The 23,116-nt window shown below is 42.9% G+C and overlaps 1 protein-coding gene across 1 annotated transcript in view; it reads left to right on the forward strand.

The window, feature by feature from the left end:
- Positions 1–23,116, forward strand: part of LOC146685419 (heterogeneous nuclear ribonucleoprotein L-like) — a 74,626-nt gene that overhangs the window by 8,903 nt on the left and 42,607 nt on the right. Inside the window, exons 2-5 of the mRNA XM_085442280.1 lie at positions 15,967–16,085; positions 19,918–20,027; positions 20,114–20,241; positions 21,815–21,900. Of these exons, the coding sequence (XP_085298406.1) occupies positions 15,967–16,085; positions 19,918–20,027; positions 20,114–20,241; positions 21,815–21,900 (443 nt within the window). The remainder of the gene's footprint in view (positions 1–15,966; positions 16,086–19,917; positions 20,028–20,113; positions 20,242–21,814; positions 21,901–23,116) is intronic.

The raw sequence follows: 23,116 nt of genomic DNA on the forward strand, positions 1-23,116 counted from the left end.
ATGTTCTGAAACGGCTTCACTTCAGCTTCGATTGGAGCCGTGCTGGGGGCGGAGTCTGTGAATTTACTCTAGTGGTGTCATAGCCCCTGTAGGAGTTCAGAGTTAAGACCCTGGAAAGGCTCATCCTGGACCAGCTGCGACCCATAGTAAGACCACATCTGGATCCCCTTCAGTTCGCTTATCAGCCTCGTCTCGGAACTGAGGACGCCATCATCTACCTGCTCAATCGTGTCTACACCCATCTGGACCAGCCGGCGAGCACTGTGAGGGTCATGTTTTTTGACGTTTCTAGTGCTTTCAACACCATCAGGCCGACCCTCCTGGGTGATAAGTTAGCAGCGATGCAGGTGGATGCTTCTCTGGTGTCCTGGATTGTTGATTACCTGACAGGAAGACCACAATATGTACGTCTCCCACAGTGTGTGTCTGACAAGGTGATCAGCAACACAGGGGCACCACAGGGGACTGTCCTCTCCCCCTTCCTCTTCACCCTCTACACCACAGACTTCAGCCACTGCACAGAGACCTCCATCTTCAGAAGTTTTCTGATGACTCTGCGGTGGTTGGATGCATCAGCAGGGATGATGAGACAGAGTACCGGGCTGTGGTCGACTCCTTTGTCACGTGTGTGAGCAGAATCATCTGCAGCTCAACGTGGCAAAGACCAAGGAACTGATCGTGGACTTCAGGAAGACCAGGAAACACTTGACCCCTGTTTCAATCCAGGGGGTCAGTGTGGACATTGTGGAGGACTATAAATACCTTGGAGTTCACATTGACAATAAACTGGACTGGGCTAAAAACACCACAGCACTTTACAGGAAGGGCCAGAGTCGTCTCTATTTTTTGAGGCGACTGAGGTCCTTCAACATCTGCCAGAAAATGCTCAGGATTTTCTATGAGTCTGTTGTGGCCAGTGCGATCCTCTATGCTGTTGCATGCTGGGGGAGCAGGCTGAGGGCAGCAGATGCCAACAGACTCAATAAACTGATCCGTAAGGCCAGCAAAGTTGTGGGGATGGAGCTGGACTCCCTCAAGGTGGTGTCGGAGAGGCGGATGCTGTCCAAGATAAAGACAATGTTGGATAACACCTCCCACCCACTCCATGACATGTTGGTCAGTCACAGGAGCTCGTTCAGTGACAGACTGAGATTACCGAAAAGCACCACTGAACGACACAGGAAATCATTCCTGCCTGTGGCCATCTCCCTGTACAACGCATCCACTTAACACACTGTTTGCTGCTACAGCTACACATGTTTCTTTTCCAGCTATTTATTTATGAGTGACTTGTGTATGCATGTATATATATGTATATATTGTACTATTCTTAGTTAGCGTATTGTCTGTCTTGTCTTAATGTTGGTTTATAATGGAGTACTGTAACAAAAAATAATTTCCCCCAGGGATCAATAAAGTATTCTGATTCTGATTCTGATTAAGAGGTCAAGAGTTAATGTTTCCATTGTAACCTCCAGATTTGACATAGAAACACTCATTTTTAACACTCGATTTTAACTACTATCATTTTACACCTCAGAGTTACATTAAAAGAATGTGACTCTGCTTAGAGTAAAATTAACTCTACTTTTGCAAGAAGACTATTAACACCAAAACATTTAACACTTTTGAATTTGCTGTGTAGCAAGGCCGGTGAGGCCACTCTAGATAGGAGTCAAAAATCAGCCTCGGTGGCCAACCAGGGATGCTGAAGTCAGCTGTCAGCTGACAGTGACTCAGGATATGGTGAAACTACAACTGATCTGTGAACAGCCTTCAAGGCTCTTCTTAGGCTGGAAAAACCTTCTGGGACGCTCCTTGTACTGACTAGATAAGAAGCTTCTGCTTTGGGTCAGTATCACATTACTTAAATATTGAATTTTTTTAAAACAGTAAAATTAGCCTTTTTTGGCCATATTTGCATATATATATATATATATATATATATATGTGTGTGTATATATATATATATATATATATATATATATATATATATGTGTATATATATATATATATGTGTATATATATATATGTGTATATATTAGGGGTGCAACGATATTCGTATCGATATTGAACCGTTCGATACAGTGCTTTCGGTTCGGTACGCATATGTATCGAACAATACAACATTTGTAATTTATTTTATCAACTTTCCTTCTGACGATGCTGTCTGTGTTGAGCGCTCAGTGAATCTGCGTTCGACTACTCTGCCTAGGCTGCACTGTCGAGCGCAGATCCACTGAGCGCTCAACACAGACAGCATAGTCAGAAGGAAGAGCGCAGGGCAAGCTAGCAAGACAGAAGTTAAGCTCTCCTTGCAACATGGACCTCCCCCACCCTCATTCAGATCTGGCGTTTGGAATTATTTTGGTTTTCATGTGACGTATGACCCTGAAGGTAAGCGCGTCATGGACTAAAGTAAAACAGTATGTTGGATGTGCCATGCAATGCTCAATTACATGGGTGGGAGCTAGTGTGTTAGCGCAGTTAGCTCGTTAACGTGTATATATATATATATATATATAGGGCTGCTCGATTATGGCAAAAATGATAATCACGATTATTTTCACTGAAATTGAGATCTCGATTATTTGACGATATTTATTTAACAATAACAATGTGTTGAATAATGACTTTAAAGATTGTCAAAAAATAATATAAAACAGTGTGCAAATACTGATAACAGTGCAAATGTTTGCAATATAAAAAATAAATGAAAAATGTAAACATCTGTGTTTAGTGAACTTTGCAGTGTTGCTCTGTGGTGCAGCTACACTGTAGCAAAGTTTACACACTGTGTCTACTTGATCCAGTCTGACTGAACCCATAATCTTTCCACACCACTGAAGTTTTTTTTTTACCTCTTTTTAACCAACGGCAGTCACTCTCCTCTCCAAATAACTTCTGCTTAGCTTTCCGAGCTTCCCTCAGGTCCTCTTAATTGTTGTGACGCGTGTTCGAAATGCCGAGAGGTGCGCTCGATTTGTCACATGGAGCAGCGCGAGAGTAAAGCATGAGGGAGGGGCTAATAATCGGCTCAGTCATTTTTAATGATCGTTGAAAGCCCAGATCGTAATATATATATATATATATATATATATATATATATATATATATATATATATATATATATATATATATATACATATATAAATAAGGTGCCTAAGAAATACAGCAAGCTGTCCATACCTGAGGCCTTGGAAACTGCCAAGCAAAGACTCACAGCCTTGGCCAGCCGCTTGAGGAGGTACACCAGAGAGATAGAAGGCAGGAGAATAAACCAGCTGTTCTCCACAGAACCAGCAAAGGTGTACTCTCAGTGGCAAGGGAACAATAAGAGAACAGCACCACCAAGGCTGGAGACGGAGCAATACTGGAAGAGCATATGGGAGAAGGATGCAACCCATAACGGCAATGCTCAGTGGCTAGAGGATCTGAGGGCAGACCACAGCGACCTCCCTGAACAGGGTCCAGTAACCATCACAGTGGCAGATATCCAAGAAAGGGTCTCGACATGGTTCATGCCTACTGGCTAAAGAAGCTGACTGCACTCCACGAGCGTCTGGCTGCTAGTTAACGAGAGACACCCGGAATGGCTAACTGAAGGCCGGACGGTCCTGATCCCCAAGGACCCCAAGAAGGGACCGGTCCCCTCCAACTACCGACCAATAACCTGCCTCAGTACTACATGGAAGCTCCTGTCAGGCATCATATCGGCTAAGATGAACAGGCACATGGGTCAATACATGAGCGGGACACAGAAAGGAATTGGCAAGAATACCAGAGGCGCAAAACACCAGCTACTGGTAGACAGAACAATCAGCCGAGACTGCAAGACCAGACTGACCAACCTGTGCACTGCCTGGATTGATTACAAGAAGGCCTATGACTCAATGCCCCACAGCTGGATACTGGAATGCCTAGAATTGTACAAGATCAATGGGACCCTAAGAGCCTTCATCAGGAACTCAATGGGGATGTGGCGTACAACACTAGAGGCCAACTCCAAGCCCATAGCACAAGTCACCATCAAGTGCGGGATCTACCAAGGAGATGCTCTGTCCCCACTGCTGTTCTGCATAGGCCTGAACCCCCTCAGTGAGATCATTAACAAGACTGGCTACGGATACCGACTACAGAACGGAGCAGTTGTCAGCCACCTCCTGTACATGGATGACATCAAGCTGTATGCCAAGAGTGAACGAGACATCGATTCACTGATCCACACTACCAGGCTATACAGCAATGACATTGGAATGTCGTTCGGACTGGAGAAGTGTAGTCTGATGGTAACAAAGAGAGGGAAGGTAGTCAGAACTGAGGGGATTGAACTACCAGAAGGCAACATTGCAGACATAGAGGACAGTTACCGTATTTTCACGACCATAAGGCGCACTTAAAAGTCTTAGATTTTCTTCAAAAAGTACGGCGCGCCCTATAGCGCAGTGCGCCCTGTGTGTTGTAAGGAGGACGTAGTAGAGAACACCATGAGAACGCTAAAGGGTGAAGTGTGGGCGCAACCCTGAAAATGGCAAAGAGACACGCTTATGAAGCACAGTTTAAACTGAAGGCCATCAGCTACGCGGAGGAACATGGAAATCGAGCAGCGGCGAGAGAATTTAAGATTAACGAATCGATGGTTCGCAAATGGAGGAAGCTAGAAAACAAGCTCCGGCAGGTCAAGAAAACGCAGCTGAGTTTTCGCGGACATAAGGCGAGGTGGCCCGAGTTGGAGGAAAGACTCGAGCGGTGGATCATCGAGCAAAGAACAAGCGGGAGAAGCGTTTCGACGGTCACCATTCGGCTAAAAGCAGTTTCACTTTCACTTTTTATGAAACGGTGCCATTTTTCCATCCGGACCAGGACTACGGTAGCGCAGCAACTTCCAGCGGATTATAAGGAAAAGCTGGCCAACTTCCGCTCCTACTGCAGCAAACACATCGGCGACAAAAACATCCAGCCCAGCCACATCACTAACATGGACGAGGTCCCGCTCACTTTTGACATCCCGGTGAGTCACACTGTGGAGAAGAAGGGGACCAGCACGGTAGCGATACGCACAACGGGGCACAAAAAGTCTTCTTTCACTGTTGTGCTTGGCTGCCATGCTAATGGACAGAAACTGCCGCCTATGGTGATTTTTAAGAGAAAGACTTTGCCTAAAGAGAAGTTTCCAGCAGGAATCATCATTAAGGCAAATGAAAAGGGCTGGATGGATGAGGAAATGATGAAAGAGTGGCTGAGGGAGGTGTATGTAAGGAGACCAGGTGGTTTTTTCCACGCATCACCATCGCTCTTAATCTGTGACTCTATGCGTGCCCATCTCACAGCCGATGTGAAAAAACTAGTGAAACAAATGAACTGTGAGCTTGCTGTCATTCAGGAGGCCTGACAAAGGAACTCCAACCGCTGGACATCGGTGTGAACCGCCCGTTCAAAGTAAGGCTGCGAGCGGCCTGGGAGCGATGGATGACCGATGGAGACCAGTTTCACCAAGAGTGGAAGGCAGCGCCGGGCGAGTTACGCCACAATTTGCGAATGGATTGTAGATGCTTGGGCTAACATGTCTGCTGGCACTGTTGTTCGAGCTTTCGCAAAAGCCGGCATCATTTCCGAGGAGCCGCACGGCACGGAAAGTGACTCTGACAGTGAAGAAAGTGAACCTGGCATGTTTGATGGAGATTTAGCGCAGCTGTTCAATTCAGACACAGAGGATGAGGACTTCCATGGGTTTGATTGATGATAAAAATGTGAGTACCAAACTTTGTTTTGCTCCTGCTTTATTTTTAAATACGCACACTTGTATGCTTGTGTGTTGTTGATGATGACGATTACTGGTAATAAAAATGTGAGTAAGGTACCGAACTCAGGTTTGCTCCCGCTTTATTTTTAAATACGCATACGGTACTTGTATGCGCCCTATGATCCAGTGCGCCTTATGTGTGTGTTAAATACAGTAATGGCACACATAACTGAGACTGCGCCTTTTAGTACAGTGCGTCTTATGGTCGTGAAAATACGGTACAAGTACTTGGGGATCCCGCAGGCGAATGGGAACCATGAAGAGGCCGCTGGAAAAGCTGCAACCACCAAGTACCTGCAGAGGGTCAGGCAAGTCCTGAGGAGTCAGCTGAATGGTAAGAACAAGATCCGGGCCATCAACATGTACGCCCTGCCCGTGATCAGGTACCCTGCTGGGGTAATAGGCTGGCCAAAGGAGGAGATAGAAGCCACTGACATAAAGACAAGAAAGCTCCTTACCATGCATGGAGGGTTTCACCCCAAGTCCAGCACCCTGAGGCTGTACGCTAAGCGGAAGGAAGGGGGCCGGGGACTGGTGAGTGTCAGCACCACAGTCCAGGATGAGACAACGAACATCCAAGAATACATTGGGAAGATGGCCCCAACTGACCGAGTGCTCAGTGAATACCTCAGGCAGCAGAAACCCAAGAAAGAGGAGGGAGACGAGGAAGGATCATGGAAGGACAGGCCCCTGCACGGTATGTACCACCGGCAGATAGAGGAGGTGGCTGATATCCAGAAATCCTACCAGTGCTGGACAAAGCTGGACTGAAAGACAGCACAGAGGCACTAATCATGGCAGCACAAGAACAAGCTCTGAGCACAAGATCCATAGAGGCTGGGGTCTATCACACCAGGCAAGACCCCAGGTGCAGGCTGTGTAAAGATGCCCCAGAGACAATCCAGCACATAACAGCAGGGTGCAAGATGCTAGCAGGCAAGGCATACATGGAACGCCATAACCAAGTGGCCGGCATAGTGTACAGGAACATCTGTGCCGAGTATAACCTGGAAGTCCCGAGGTCAAAATGGGAGATGCCCCCAAGGGTGGTGGAGAATGACCGAGCTAAGATCCTGTGGGACTTCCAGATACAGACGGACAAAATGGTGGTGGCTAACCAACCGGACATAGTGGTAGTAGACAAACAGAAGAAGACGGCCGTAGTGATTGATGTAGCGGTTCCGAATGACAGCAATATCAGGAAGAAGGAACACGAGAAGCTGGAGAAATACCAAGGGCTCAGAGAAGAGCTCGAGAGGATGTGGAGGGTGAAGGTAACGGTGGTCCCCGTGGTAATCGGAGCACTAGGTGCGGTGACTCCCAAGCTAGGCGAGTGGCTCCAGCAGATCCCGGGAACAACATCGGAGATCTCTGTCCAGAAGAGCGCAGTCCTGGGAACAGCTAAGATACTGCGCAGGACCCTCAAGCTCCCAGGCCTTTGGTAGAGGACCCGAGCTTGAAGGATAAACCGCCCGCAGGGGCGTGCTGGGTGTGTATGTGTATATATATGTGTATATATATATGTATATATGTGTATATATGTATGTATATGTATGTATATATATGTATGTATATATGTATGTATATATGTATGTATATATGTATGTATATATGTGTATATGTATGTACATATATGTGTATGTGTGTATATATGTATATGTATATATATGTATATGTATGTAGAAGGGGTGTGGTCTAATGACATCAACACCCTATATCAGGTGTGCATAATTATTAGGCAACGTCCTTTCCTTTGGCAAAATGGGTCAAAAGAAGGACTTGACAGGCTCAGAAAAGTCAAAAATAGTGAGATATCTTGCAGAGGGATGCAGCAGTCTCAAAATTGCAAAGCTTCTGAAGCGTGATCATCGATCAATCAAGCGTTTCATTCAAAATAGTCAACAGGGTCGCAAGAAGCGTGTGGAAAAACCAAGGCGCAAAATAACTGCCCATGAACTGAGAAAAGTCAAGCGTGCAGCTGCCAAGATGCCACTTGCCACCAGTTTGGCCATATTTCAGAGCTGCAACATCACTGGAGTGCCCAAAAGCACAAGGTGTGCAATACTCAGAGACATGGCCAAGGTAAGAAAGGCTGAAAGACGACCACCACTGAACAAGACACACAAGCTGAAACGTCAAGACTGGGCCAAGAAATATCTCAAGACTGGTTTTTCTAAGGTTTTATGGACTGATGAAATGAGAGTGAGTCTTGATGGGCCAGATGGATGGGCCCGTGGCTGGATTGGTAAAGGGCAGAGAGCTCCAGTCCCACTCAGACGCCAGCAAGGTGGAGGTGGAGTACTGGTTTGGGCTGGTATCATCAAAGATGAGCTTGTGGGGCCTTTTCGGGTTGAGGATGGAGTCAAGCTCAACTCCCAGTCCTACTGCCAGTTTCTGGAAGACACCTTCTTCAAGCAGTGGTACAGGAAGAAGTCTGCATCCTTCAAGAAAAACATGATTTTCATGCAGGACAATGCTCCATCACACGCGTCCAAGTACTCCACAGCGTGGCTGGCAAGAAAGGGTATAAAAGAAGAAAAACTAATGACATGGCCTCCTTGTTCACCTGATCTGAACCCCATTGAGAACCTGTGGTCCATCATCAAATGTGAGATTTACAAGGAGGGAAAACAGTACACCTCTCTGAACAGTGTCTGGGAGGCTGTGGTTGCTGCTGCACGCAATGTTGATGGTGAACAGATCAAAACACTGACAGAATCCATGGATGGCAGGCTTTTGAGTGTCCTTGCAAAGAAAGGTGGCTATATTGGTCGCTGATTTGTTTTTGTTTTGTTTTTGAATGTCAGAAATGTATATTTGTGAATGTGGAGATGTTATATTGGTGTCACTGGTAAAAATAAATAATTGAAATGGGTATATATTTGTTTTTGTTAAGTTGCCTAATAATTATGCACAGTAATAGTCACCTGCACACACAGATATCCCCCTAAAATAGCTAAAACTAAAAACAAACTAAAAACTACTTCCACAAACATTCAGCTTTGATATTAATGAGTTTTTTGGGTTCATTGAGAACATGGTTGTTGTTCAATAATAACATTATTCCTCAAAAATACAACTTGCCTAATAATTCTGCACTCCCTGTATATATATATGTATGCATATAAAATTATAATAATAATAATAATAGTCTTATACGTGAATGCAGCAGCTCAGGCTCGACTGAGACATAAGGCCCTTTGCTGCATATCTTCCTCCAATTTCTCCCCCTACTTTCCTGTTAATCATCAATGCGCTATCAAATAAAGGTGAGGAGCCCAAAACAAAATTAAAAAAAATATTGAATTACCAAGCAAAATCAGTTTGAGTAATAGGCAAGAAACACAAGGAGAAATTCAAACAAGAAACGGAGAGGAACATTAGGAGTGGCCAGATAGCTTAGCTGCTAAGCACCAAAGCTGGTTGAATTAACAAATGACCAGTTGTGCACAAAACTGGCATGGAACTGAATTAGAACTAAGTAAAGTCCATGTCATACTAGGAGAAGCATCACCCGAACCCTGCCAGTGACTGGGGCCAAACTCGTTGGTACACTAAACATGGTGCCTGGTTTAAAAACACAAACGCAGTGTTGTTAAATGTGCTGTTTATCTGATGAACTAAAATATTATCACAGCATCATTGTTATAGATGTCATTTTGCTATTGTGTTGCTCATCTCAGCTTTAATTAAAGGGGGTGAACAAAAACATTGTCTTAATCATTGAACAATTATAGCGGTACATCTGAAGTTCCCAGAGTGCCTTTCAGTGGACAGTTGACTCAGAACCTGTAACACGGGCGGCCGTGGGTGGTGCTTGATTATTTCTTCATCAGCTAAGCTAATAAAAAGCTCTGGAGTTTCAGATATGGCAGCTGAATCTGGAAGCTGTTGCTGTGAGCCCACAGTGTGCAGTCAGAGTACGTAAAGCAAGTGAACCAGGCTGTCAAGTAAGTGAAGCAGTTCTGTTGGTCTTGTTTAATATTTTATAATAGTACGCAGGGCATTTAACAGCAACATTATTGAGGATTCAGTTTGGACTTTTTATTTAACAGATCATAATCAAAGCTCAGAACAGTTAGGTTTGAGTATAAGGAGGATAGCAGAGACTAGGCTACAACAGTAATTATCAAGAAAACCCACTGAAGGAAAATGTATATGTGTGAATTATTAAGACTTCATGCAGTCACTAAAGCAATGAAGCATTTTGCATCTCAATAATAATCTGAACCTCTTTGTTAGAGTAGTTGGGAAATAAAACACATATGGGAACATCGACCTTAAATGCTGTATGCTTTCTCCTACCGAGACGTGGGAAGATAACCTGGAAAGTTATTCTTAGTAGCATATTTAGCTTTGTTGCTACAAACAGGAGTTGGAGTTCATCCACAGGGTTAGAGACTCATTGGAGAGCAGCTGATACTGGTACTGATTGGTGTTCGGCAAATAAAATCATTGCAGAGGAGAAACTTATAGTTATTTCATATTTTATTGAAACAAGCTGCAGGTGTGCATATAATCCTGTATCAAAGTACTTTACAGTTATGAATATTGCATAGCCCAGTTTAGAAATGATAACTCTGTGTTTTTCTTCATAAAAGCCTTAACAGTTCACATGCCATGTAGTTAAAGACATAATAGCTTCATTGTTCAAATGCCTGAAAGAAAGAAGCCAGCAGCCTGGTCAACAGAAAGAAAATTTAGTCTCATGCCCTGTTTTTCCTCTCCAAACACTTAGATGAGCCATCTGCCTCTATAAATAGATTAAAAGGAATGTCAATGTGAATGAGAAGGACAGAAAGAGGAAGGACGGGGGATGGGTTGGATAGTAGAAAGATAATGATATCAATATAGCAGGGAGCACATTACAATTTACAAGAGAATGTCTGAGGAAATATACAAGATACAAAAACGTTGAGAAAACTGAACATGTGACTAGAATCTCTCTCTCTGTCCTCTGGTTTTCACTTACCCCTAAATTCAGCAGTGACAGCAAAACCTTTCTTCCATGATTGGCTTATCCCAGTGCTGCTGCCCTTCACTGACCCCTGATTTCCTGGTTCAAAGCGAAACATTAAGATATTCCCAACTGTTTCAAACTTCCACTGATTAATTTTCGTACAGGCAGCACTGACTGGTTTTGCAAGTAGGTTCATCCATTATAAACTGACACACTGAAGCACCGGCTGTGTGCAAATATACAAACCTGTCACCAGTCACCTCTGACAGGTGAGACATTTGAGTTCGTTACATTTAGATTGTTTTCTCCTGCATTCCACACACTGGCTGTGAAAACAAACCTTATATATTCCACACTTTATACCATTGTTGAGTAATATTATTAGCTTCATCTTTGAACAGGCAGATTTTTTTCTCTATCCTAATGAACCCTAATGGGTCTAACTTTTCAGCAGACTGATTTATGCAACTTTGCTCAGAATCAGTTCCAAGCTAATCGACTCTATGTCAGACAAGTTGTAGGTAGGGGTGGCTGATGTGGCCCAAAATTCATATCTCGATATTCTTTAGCTGGATGGCGATATACGAAAAGAGAGTTCTTAGTCAAAGCTGTGTCCCAGATGTCACACGGGCACTTTTATTAACATACAGCGCAGATGTACATGAAACAATTACTCAGAAATAAATGATCAATATTTATTAAATAATAATGCTCCATAAATAAAATAAAACTATGTTGTTTTTGTGCACAACAAAAAGCTGTGCAGTCAAAATGTAAACTAACAGACACTGAGCATAATAACAAACACAGATTTCACAGCTGCTCTGTTCCCAAGTTCTACTGCGTGACCGACAGCCTGGAGTTTGAATCCGCTTCCTAACCGTGTCTCTTACAGGTGCCATTTGTGGTCCTTGTAGGGCTTTGGAGTTGAAGTCACGCCACAAGCTATTGTGGGAGCGTGGCGCCATTTTTCTGGGCCACAAATCAAAACGAAGACACTGTATTGGAAGGACGGTTGCTAGAAACATGCTTAAAAGCAGTTTAAAAGAAAAAGGACGGTACAGAGACAGCTTGCGTCCGGATGCAAAGAGACGGTACTTGCAGAAAATAGCGTGCATTGGAAATGTGGACCTGTTTGAAATATGGCCGTGGAGTAGAAACCCCGAAGACCAACTGCTATTGACGTAGCCTGACATATTCTCGTACCTTGTCTGTGGAGTCAGCGCATGCAAGGTGAACCAGTTTCGCAATTATAGATCTCTGGAGGGACACATCCAATTCACCAAAGATTGGGTACAAGATTTGTGAGTACGTCGTCATTCAAACAAAGGTAAGTCAGCTCGAGTACTGCGAGTAAAATGCGTTTGATTTCCCTGCAAACATTCAGATTAGTGCAGCATAAATTCATTCATGGGGGAAACTACAGTGAGAACATGTGGAGGCTGTTAGAGGGATAACACAGTGAGTTCAGTGCATTGATGAGACATTGTCCTGAAGGATTTAGTCATTCTCTATGGTTAAAGAAATTACACTAATTTATTCATATTTATTATAAATAATCCTAATTATACATCTTGCTTCCATGTTTGTGTCCTGTGTCACTAAAAATACATTTTATTTTAATTTTATACATTGATTAATGACCTGCAGAATCTCCTTATCATATTACGTGTCCATAATTGTCACTTAAAGTCAAACTTTATGCTTTCTCCATCTCTAAAGTGATGACATCCTTGCATTACATACTTTAGGTTCATTTTCTGCAGGCAGATTTACACTATAACCTGCAGCGTTCTATAGATGGACACATAAAGAAATGAAAAATGACATGTATGTGCTAACTTTCTAAACACTTTGTTACATTTGTGATAAATGGATTAGAAAGTAGATCAAACACATTTGTGTCGGCCTTGGCTCATTATAGTTCTTGTCTTTAAATTAACTTTGTATGTTTCAGGTCCTGCACTCTCAAAGACTGAATGAACCAGCATTGCAGCCATGGGTCAGTGTGAGCATCACAGGGAAGGTTGAAGACACCCACTGCAGCTGTAAGGCCGGAGTCGCGGAGACCTGCAGCCATGTCGCTGCAACAGTGCTGATCCATGGCACCAGGACTGTTACAGATGAACCTTCATACTGGGGTTTGCTGGGTAATGTGACCAAGATACAGCCAGAGGTTGGCCATAAGATAGACTTCTCCTCTTCAGCTGCCCAAAAAAGGCTCTTGATCAAAACATAAACAGACCATCTGTAGTGACAGGTAAAAGGAGCCGTCCTCAAAACAGAAAAATCCCACCTGCTACTGTGGAGGAGTCGTCACTGCTATTGGATACTTTGCTGGAACACAGTAAAGCTGTGGGTTGTGGGAATGACCCATAATGTTTTATCTAGGGGTCTAGATTTATGCCTGTAGTGCACTGCTGTGTAAATAATTTGCATTTACTGAATATGTACTATATATGTATATGTACATTTACTGAATATGTACTGACTGAGTCCCACTGTTCAAAAGTTGAATAAAGAAACAAACTAATGTTTGCCTTTTTTCTTTAATTAAAACCACTTTAAAGAAAATCACATCAGTTACAATGATGTCATTTATATTTTATAAAAGACAATGTTTACACATGACAGCATTTACATGATATCACCCACTACTAACACTACTTAATTTACTGTATCTTCTGAAAAATTACTGCTATTTATATTTAACATATTTTATATTTATAATATTTAACAGTAGCGATTTTCATTTGTCCCTGGTTTTACTACCACACTGTTCGCCAAACGCAGCAAACCTTCTCTGTCTTATCCAGGAGGGTCACCCCTTCACCCTCACATGCAAGAAGTAATCTGATTGGCATGGTGGTATGTTTGAAGCAAGGATTTCGGAGTGGCCCTTGTGTAGCGCTGGAACCCAGTAATGATGTGTTTCATCCATTTCATAGGCTGGTTTGCTGCAATAATGCCAAATAATTAGCAACAATATTACGTTGAAGCACAATATGTATTACTCCGCGAGGCTCCTACCACATAAAATCGGTTTGAGGTCAGTAAGCACAAGCAGAATTCAAACATGAGGCGCACTGTCGATTTTTCAGATTTCGTTAATCTCGTTAAAATGACGTTAACGTCATAACTGCATTAACGCGGCAAATCTCTGTTAACGAGTTACCACAGATAGCCCCGGGTAATGCAACTATAGCGTTAACATCCTTTTAAACAGAGTAACGCTGTAGCACTAAAATAGTAATCTCCAAATGTTTTCTTTTTACCGAGCAGCTCCTCTTTGATAGCTGCTGTGTCCGTCCTGTCGTTGCCTGCAGGTGAAGCGATGGGGAGTCATGTTCAGTGAAGGAGAGAGGCGAGGCGTAGAGACAGAAGTGGACGAAAGAGAGGCAAACTTGCGGCTCCACAAGTATAATTATAACGTAACATAGACTATATTGATATAAATGATATTGTCACATCTCATATCTTGTATAAAAATATATCAATGTATTTAAAAACTCGATATATTTTCCTTTGTGCCTCAGAATATAAGGGACTGCATATAAAAATGGCTGTAATTCATCATTTTGCTTTAAAGATCACCCTTTTAAAAAACTTTATTTTAGGTGTTTTATACACTTATATACACTACTGTGTAAAAGTCTTAAGCTACTTCTCATTTTCATGTATATTTTCCTTCCAAGGAGCCAGACTTTCTTGTCATTTTTAAACTGGTCTTGAGCAACACTTTGCTAGACTTTCTGTTTTTTGAAAGTTTGTCTTTGCCGTGGAGGCCTTTTTATTTGCGGTGTTCTTTCTTTCTGGATTTCTTTCAGTCTCCAACCTTCCTTTCATATCAAACATCCTTGAAAGAGTAGTTGTCTGCAGATCATCTGCAGAGGAATGGCTTATTGGAAGAGTTTCAGTCAGGTTTCAGAGCTCATCACAGCACAGAAACAGCTTTAGTGAAGGTTACAAATGATCTTCTTATGGCCTCTGACAGTGGACTCATCTCTGTGCTTGTCCTGCTAGACCTCAGTGCAGCGTTCGATACTGTCGACCATAATATCCTATTAGAGCGATTAGAACATGCTGTAGGTATTACAGGTACTGCGCTGCAGTGGTTTGTATCACATTTATCCGATAGACTCCTTTTTTCATGTAGAGTCACATATTGAGGTTAATTATGGAGTTCCACAGGGTTCAGTGCTAGGCCCAGTTTTGTTTACATTATTCAGTGTTTTCTTTTGACGGTGTCATTAGAAGGCATACCATACATTTTCACTGCTATGCAGATGACACCCAGCTTTATTGGTCTATAATGCCAGATAACACATAGCAATTAGGAGGTATGTGTTACCTCCTAATTGCAGAAATGTATTAAAGACAAAGACCTGGATAACCTCTAATATAGGCTTCTAAATTGAGATAGACCTTATAGTACTCTATCACCCAAGAGAACACTTCACTCTCGCACTTACTTGTTGTCCCTAAGGTATTTAAAAGTAGAAGGGAGGCAGAGCCTTCAGCTTTCAGACTCATCTTCTGTGGAACCAGCTTCCAGTTTGGATTCAGGAGACAGACACTATCTCTACTTTTAAGATTAGGCTTCAAACTTTCCTTTTTGCTAAAGCATATAGTTAGGGCTGGACCAGGTGACCCTGAATCCTTCCTTAGTTATGCTGCAATAGACGTAGGCTGCTGGGGGACTCCCATGATGCATTGAGTGTTTCTTCTTCAGTCACCTTTCTCACTAACTTTGTGCTAATAGACTTTTTCTATGCAAATAAAATTGAATTTGAATTAAACTTGTTGTAGTTCATTATTCAATTTGGTAATAGGCCTATTGACTAAATGACGGGCAAAACAATCAGCAACAACAACACATTTTACTTCCTCATATCACTCTTCAGTCTTTTACTTCCAGAAAGGAAACACGTGAAATGTTCAACGTGGTCTCACAGCAGTTTGTGAAATATTTGTATTTAATCTTTATATCAATTTGGTCAGGTTTAGGCACTAAATGCAGGATGTCTCTGTCCGATGATAAATTGTACATTTTTACACAACGTCTGCTGTATTTGAAGGGTTATCAGATACAGAATTTTTAATTGTGTTCCTCTAGATGGGCCTTTTCCGAGGCAAGGCACTATATAAGAACCAGTCCATCTATCATTGAATAACTGTGGCTGACTGGCTGTGTGTGTTCCAGGATAATGGCGAGGACTCCCATCGTATCTCTCCCAGTCCCGTGGTGCACGTTCGGGGTCTGTGTGAGGCTGTGGTGGAGGCAGACCTGATAGATGCCCTGGAAAAGTTTGGACCCATATGGTGAGACAGCAACTAGTGTGTACACTATTCGAGTGTTTCTGCTTTGAAGATATCTGAAACTTGAAAGTGTCCTTGAATGCATTTGATGATTGCAGGTATCGATTATTTTAGTCATTGAGTATTCTGGGGATTTCTCCATTGATTAATCAGGTAATCAGATAGGAAAGACTTTTGTGTAATTAATGAGCAATAATAAATATTCAACAGAGAAAATCACAGGTGTTTCAAAAGGAACTGCTCATTGGTTTCCATTTTAGAAACTACACTGTTTCAACAATTTAACTGCATGCATTTGTCAGAAAACTACTACAGTATTTACATATCATATTAAAACTGATGGTCACTTTGACGGGGCTCCAGCATTGCTCTGGATAGTGACTGAACCATTGCAACGTCTTAAGACCTTTCTTTTTTCAGCCATCCCCTATCTACAGCAGTAACATATCTGTTGTTGTTCTGCATGACCCAATTTTGACTAAACTTCAGCTGTTGGTCAGATGGCCTTTTATTTGATTATACAATACTTTGACATACAGAGGGGTTTTGTGTCTGAAGCAATTAGAACAAGACAAGGCTATTGACCAGACCTCATACAGCAGGCTGTACCCAGGGGAAGCTACACTAAGTCTGTACAGTTTACCGAAGATACATAAACAGGGTGCACCTTTAAGACCGACTGTCTGTATGATCAACTCTGTCACCTATAACATCTTAAAGTTTCTGGCTTTGATCCTCAATTCGTCCCTGTGGCTTTTAAACCCCAAAACACGCTGCACCAAAAACCGGTCCACCCCAAGAATCGGGTCCCCCGACACAAACAGAGTAACAGAGTAACATAGTAACATAGTAACATAGTAACATAACATGCTGTTAAGTGCCAGGACAATGATTTATACATCGGGGAAACCAAACAACCTCTGGCGAAGAGGATGGCAGAACACAGAAGAGCCACCTCGTCAGGCCAGGACTCTGCAGTCTATTCACACTACAGGCCAGTGGACACTCTTTCAATGATGAGGATGTAACATCCTGGACAGGAAGCAACGCTGGTTTGAGTCAAGGAGGCCATTTACGTGAAAAGGGAAAGACCATCTCTGAATCGAGGAGGGGGCCTAAGGGTACATCTGTCACCATCTTACAATGCTGTGATTGCAGCCATTCCCCAACTCTCTGTGAATGGGACTCATGATTATTAATCAATGGTCATGAGTCACCTCACAGCCCATTGTTCATTCAACAAGCTGTGAACTGGACATGTGTGTGCTTAATAGACTGGCAAATTACAGCAGGATTTTCCTATCCTCGGTCAGAAGGCACAGGTGACTTATATGATGAAAGAGAGGGTCCACAGCAATGATAATTAGGGTTCTTTTAATCCAAACATCTCCAGAAGTGAATTCGTGTGAGTATATGTATATGTGTGTGTGACTTCCTCTCCAACCACTGTGCAAAGTCAGGGAGAGTATAGGTGTTAGCTGAGTCACTCTGCAAGATGCCCTTTGCAAGACAATATTCAGCAAAACTGTCTTGATAGGAGAAGGGGAGTTTACTCAAAAGCCTGTCCACATGGGAACCACACTCTAGTTCGCTCTTAGCAGCTCCTTCCATGGAGTTTAGTAGTCCCACCAAACTACTAACTGATAGAGCAAAGTCTTCAAACCCCTGTGCATCTCCAGCTTTCACTGTGGGAGCTCTCAAAATGTTGTTAATTTCACCTTGGACTAATTGGCGTGGTTGTCCATAGCGCTGCTGTAGAGCCTGCATTGCTTTACTGAAGGGCATAGTGTCATGCACATACCTCTTTGCAAGCTGAAACGCAGGAGGAAACTTTAGATGATCCAGAAGTACTTGGAATTTGTAATCCTCAGACAGATGTGGGTGTGGTCCCAAAACTCCATCCAGACCTTTCTTCAGTAGCAGGAAATCACTTTCTTTTCCTGTGGTGAAGCGGATCAGGTTGGGTTTTGGGATGCCATAAGAAGAGGAAATAGCCATCTCCATCAAGTTCGGTCTCTGAGAGGAAAGCAGAGATGAGGAGTGTTGTGGGCTGCTCTGAATTACATCATGCTGTGAACTGACAGGTGCAGCTGGAGCAGGATGCCAATAGGTATACTGTGAGCTAACAGCAGGTGGCAGCACTGGTGTAACGTATGGCTGACTGAGAGGTGGGCCTGAAGTTCAAAGTGGATAGCCTGGAGAGGGCATGCCAGGCGGCAGCGTGACAGGGTACTGCATAGTGCCAGGGATACTAAACTGAGCAGCACTGTGTGGCACAGACCACTGTGGGGTTGATGACTGCCAGTTCAGGTCTCTTTGCTGATACCAGGGAGGATGTGGCTGTTCTGTTGCTGTAGATGCAGACCGGGGTACCACTGGTGTTGGCTGAGCAGCTGATGGCATGGAAGAGTGGACGTATAGAGGGGGCTGAGGAATAGGTCGGTTAACAGGGAGAGTAGGAGCTGTTGACTGTAACATTTGAGGGTTATCAACATGATGAGCTGTGGAAGGGGAGGTCTGCTGTACAGTATGAAACTGAGGGCTAGGTATTACTGGAGATATGGGAGGGGTGTTTTCTAGTCCGCCCATAGGAGGAGCTTGTGTAGGATTATTATCCACAGTTAGTAAAGGCATACTATGGCTCCGGACCTGGGTTTGTAACTGTACTTGGGGGGTTCTTTGGCCAAAGTTCAAAGACACTTGTATAGCGCTCTGTATCTCCCTCATCTGCTCCTGTACCTGGGTAACACACTGCTCCATCCTCCTTATTCTCTCCATCTCTGGTGAGCCATCGATGCCAGCGATTTGGTGTATTGGAGTAGCTGCGTTAGTGTTCGGTGGAACTGGGTTAGTCGGCTGTGGGAGATAGGTCCAGATGAAGTCATCCAGATATCTTGGAGCCCTATGTGGTCTCCTTTGCCGGGCACCTTGTTGTTCTTCATCATATCGGGATGTCGCCATGTTAGGAAATGCTGTAATTAATCCGGCTCGAAGGACCACTTGAACTGGACATGTGTGTGCTTAATAGACTGGCAAATTACAGCAGGATTTTCCTATCCTCGGTCAGAAGGCACAGGTGACTTATATGATGAAAGAGAGGGTCCACAGCAATGATAATTAGGGTTCTTTTAATCCAAACATCTCCAGAAGTGAATTCGTGTGAGTATATGTATATGTGTGTGTGGTTCTGTAAAATAACAGAAATTACAATTAGCAAACAATTAAAGTCAACCAAACTGGTCTAAATAATACAGAAAGGGTTGAACAGAAATGACTAAACACCACCCCCTGGTGGACACAAATGGGCTGCTGCACAGGGATAGACTCCATCTTTACTTTGGGCAGCTCAGTTCACAAGGGTAGCGCCATTTTGGTCAAATCAGCGTGAATATACAGTGTCTCGTGGCTACACGAACAGCTGGAAAACTCTACTAAGCATCACCCAATGTACATAGCTAAGTATATGATAAGTTACAACCATAGAACAAACAAATACAAGGCACTTACTTATCATTCACGCACACGCACTACACATGTTCAGTACAACAGCCCAGCTCCACCAGCGCTATCAAGGTGGACCAGCGCAAACACAAACAAGGGATGGGAGGAATGTATCATCTTAGCAGTGGTTAGAGGGGGTCCGTGGAACAGTCTATATACACAAATCACAGGGGTTTTCTACAAGCTGGTTTCAGTCATTGTACAAATGTGCTGTTTATAAGATTAGAAAACTGCAGTATAGCTGCCAGAGTGACCCGTCAAAGGAACTTGTATAAAGGGGAGACAGTTTTCAGCAGTCCATGTCTTATCCAGGTGTTTGTGCGTATGTTTTCAGTTATGTGATGATGATGCCATTCAAGCGTCAGGCCTTGGTGGAATTCTCTGCAGTGGAGAGTGCAGACCGCTGTGTGTCCTGTGGAGCCAAGGAGCCAGTATACATCGCAGGTCTTTGCTTCCATTCCTTTTTACTTGGTAACATATACTCAAATGTAGCATACTGTTTGTGTTTATATTTTTCATTTTGTCATCAGGTCAACAAGCATACTTTAATTATTCCACATCCAAAAGAATCACCAGGCCTACAAATGCTGACAACCCCAACAGTGGGAACAAAGTGCTTCTGCTGTCCATACAGAACCCACTCTACCCTATAACAACGGTAAACACACATACAGATCCAGAGGGACATCTCAGCTCTCTTTTCTTAAGTGTACCTTCTTCTTCGAACAATAACTCATAGTCTTTATGATCTGCTGATGGATGTGGTTTATATCTTGCGTGTTTTTTAATCATTTATAACTCATAATTAAGTCATACCGTCTGTCTTCTTTAAATGGAGGGGCAATCTGAGCAGAACTTTGCACAAACATCAACTCTTTTGATTTTTGTATTCATCATCCCTGCAAGTGTGGTGTTACGATCTCCATTTGCATATATTTTTTAAATTTATGTTCAACATATGTCGCCTGTGCCTAACTTAACCATCACCAAAACTTTACACCAGAATGTGTTTGTGTAATTCCTATGGAAGCCCGTTTCCGCCACTAAATAAAAACAAAAAAGCTAGTATCCATAACTCGAAATTTCGAGTTATTTTCTCGAAATTTCAACTTATTAACTCGAAATTTTGAGAAATATAACTCAAAATTTACTTTTCTCAAAATTTCAAGTTAGCTCTACCAATCAAAAATATACGTGAATGAGGTCGCTTTCTTGTTACCCGGAAGCATATGCTCCCCTCGGGCAGGAGGCTCCGGCCCATTCGCACCAGAACCTCTCGCCATAAGAACAGTTTCTTCCCCTCTGCTGTTGGACACACGAACAATAACCGTATGACTGTTCCCACCACTAACACATGACCCTACGCTGTGTTCACTGCATCATTCCATGTTTGGCACTGATCACCACCTGCACTCATGTATATACTGTATCTATCTACGTAGCACTTTTAATTCTTATTCTTATTTTTATTTTCATGTCTATTTAAGCGTAATTTATGACACTATGTTTGCACTGAAGCACCGCAGCAATTTCCTAATGTTGTAAACCTGCTCAACATTTGGCAATAAAACCCTTTCTGATTCTGATTCTGAGAGGAACGCGCACTCAAAAGCAGATCCCAACAAATTTGCTCTCTTTCGCGAGTACGTTTGCTGATAGTAACACCATGTGATTCAGCTAATAACACAGGGATTTCATCATTTGTGAAGCCAGGCTGAAAACACTCAGCAATCTGTGCATTCACGACTGGATGTAATACCGGTAGCTTAGCTGTAGCATTTGTAGCTGAGGGCTTCAGCTTCCGGGTAACGAGGAAAGGACGTCATTCACGTAGATTACTGATTGGCAGCGCTAACTTGAAATTTCGAGTTGCTTTTCTCAAAATTTTGAGTTAATAAATCGAAATTTCGAGTTAATATGTCGAAATTTTGAGAAAATAACTCGAAATTTTGAGTTATGGATCCTTTTTTTTTTTTTTTGTGGCGGAAACGGGCTTCCATAAATTTCTGCTACATCAGGTGTCTCAGTTATATTTGTCATGATTGCCATTGTGATTTGGCTATAAAGAAATATATACATAAAAGTGAATGGAGTTAAAAATACAAAACCATCACTGTTCCAGTTACATGTCTTAACCTTCATACATGAAGGTCTCACCATTAGAAACTCATAGATTAACGCTAATGCTGCATTTTGTCTTTTTGTGTGTGTGTGTGTCCAAATTGATGCAGGATGTTCTGTACACTGTATGTAACCCCATTGGCAGTGTGCTGAGGATCGTCATCTTTAAACGAAATGGAATCCAAGCCATGGTGGAGTATCCTTACTGAGTGGGTGAATCTGTGTGTTCCTCACACTCTGCATCATAACAGTTTACCACACGTAGCTATCTTCAGTGTGTCACCGAGTGTTCTCATGGGGCGTGTCCAAATACATGGGCTGCATCCTTCCGGTGCCGCATTTGTAGGCCGATTACGTCACAGTGACGGGATACAGGTGTATCCTTCGTGGCCCAACCTATCCCAGAATTCAAAGCCAATTTCGGTTTACAACAATGGCGGCAGCTACTTAGTCAGGGCTCTGGAGTGCGACCAATTTGGTCGCAAATGCGACCAAATTTTTCAGTGGTGCGACTAAAAAAAGATATTTGGTTGCACCTGTGCGACCAAATGTTCGGGTAGCAAAAAAAAAAAACTGCAACCTTCCCTGTGGTCAACAACAGACACACATTTTGCCCCTATCGTGGACTAAACCAATCAGAGATAGTAAGGGGCGGGACCTCTCTGATTGGCCGTGGTCCAGTTGAAAGTGCAGGTGGAAGTGGGAGGTGAGTAGCTTGAATAAAGCGATATCAATTCATTAAATCCTGACTTTTAAATATAACTGTGTTTTTGCCAGAAATGCCAGATTCTCAGATTAAAGCTCACAAAACCATTTCAACAACAACCAAACAGCAAATGAGAGCAGGTACACGGACTCCACACAAAGACGTAAACACAGACCCGACGCATCAGAATCAGCTTTGTCTTTCTAGGCTTTCTCACCCGACGGCCCGTAGACGGACACGCTGTCGGAGCTTAGCGGTTCTGATGCGTCCGGTCCGCGCTGTGTTTACGTCTTTTTGTGCTGATTCTGAGCTGCAGGTTTTGTCTCTCCAACCAAAATTCACCGAGCCAGCAGCAAAAGAAGCAGCAAACTGCGCTTCACATTTGATCAATGTCGTCATGAATTTTGCTGTTTTGCTTCCACGACTATTAAAATCACACTCCATGCACAGCTAGCTCTCTCTCTCTCTCTCTCTGTACTTCAAGAACAGTTTCCGTCTCCAATCTCTGTTTTCTGTATTATTCATTGGCTTATTACCCACCAGTCTACCGTTGTTTACAGCGCTGTGGCTGCTGTCTTTTTCTTTTCTTTTTTTCACTTAAATGACCTCGGACAAGAAAGCCTATTTTTTCTGTTGTTCAATACTGAAGAAATTTAAACTTTATATGCAGAACATTGTAGAATATTTTTAAGGTTATCTGCTATAA

Source organism: Copadichromis virginalis, linkage group LG19, assembly GCF_057382275.1.
Source record: "Copadichromis virginalis isolate Kocher_CV1m ecotype Utaka linkage group LG19, C_Virginalis_male_GT1.1, whole genome shotgun sequence".
Lineage (NCBI taxonomy): Eukaryota > Metazoa > Chordata > Actinopteri > Cichliformes > Cichlidae > Copadichromis > Copadichromis virginalis.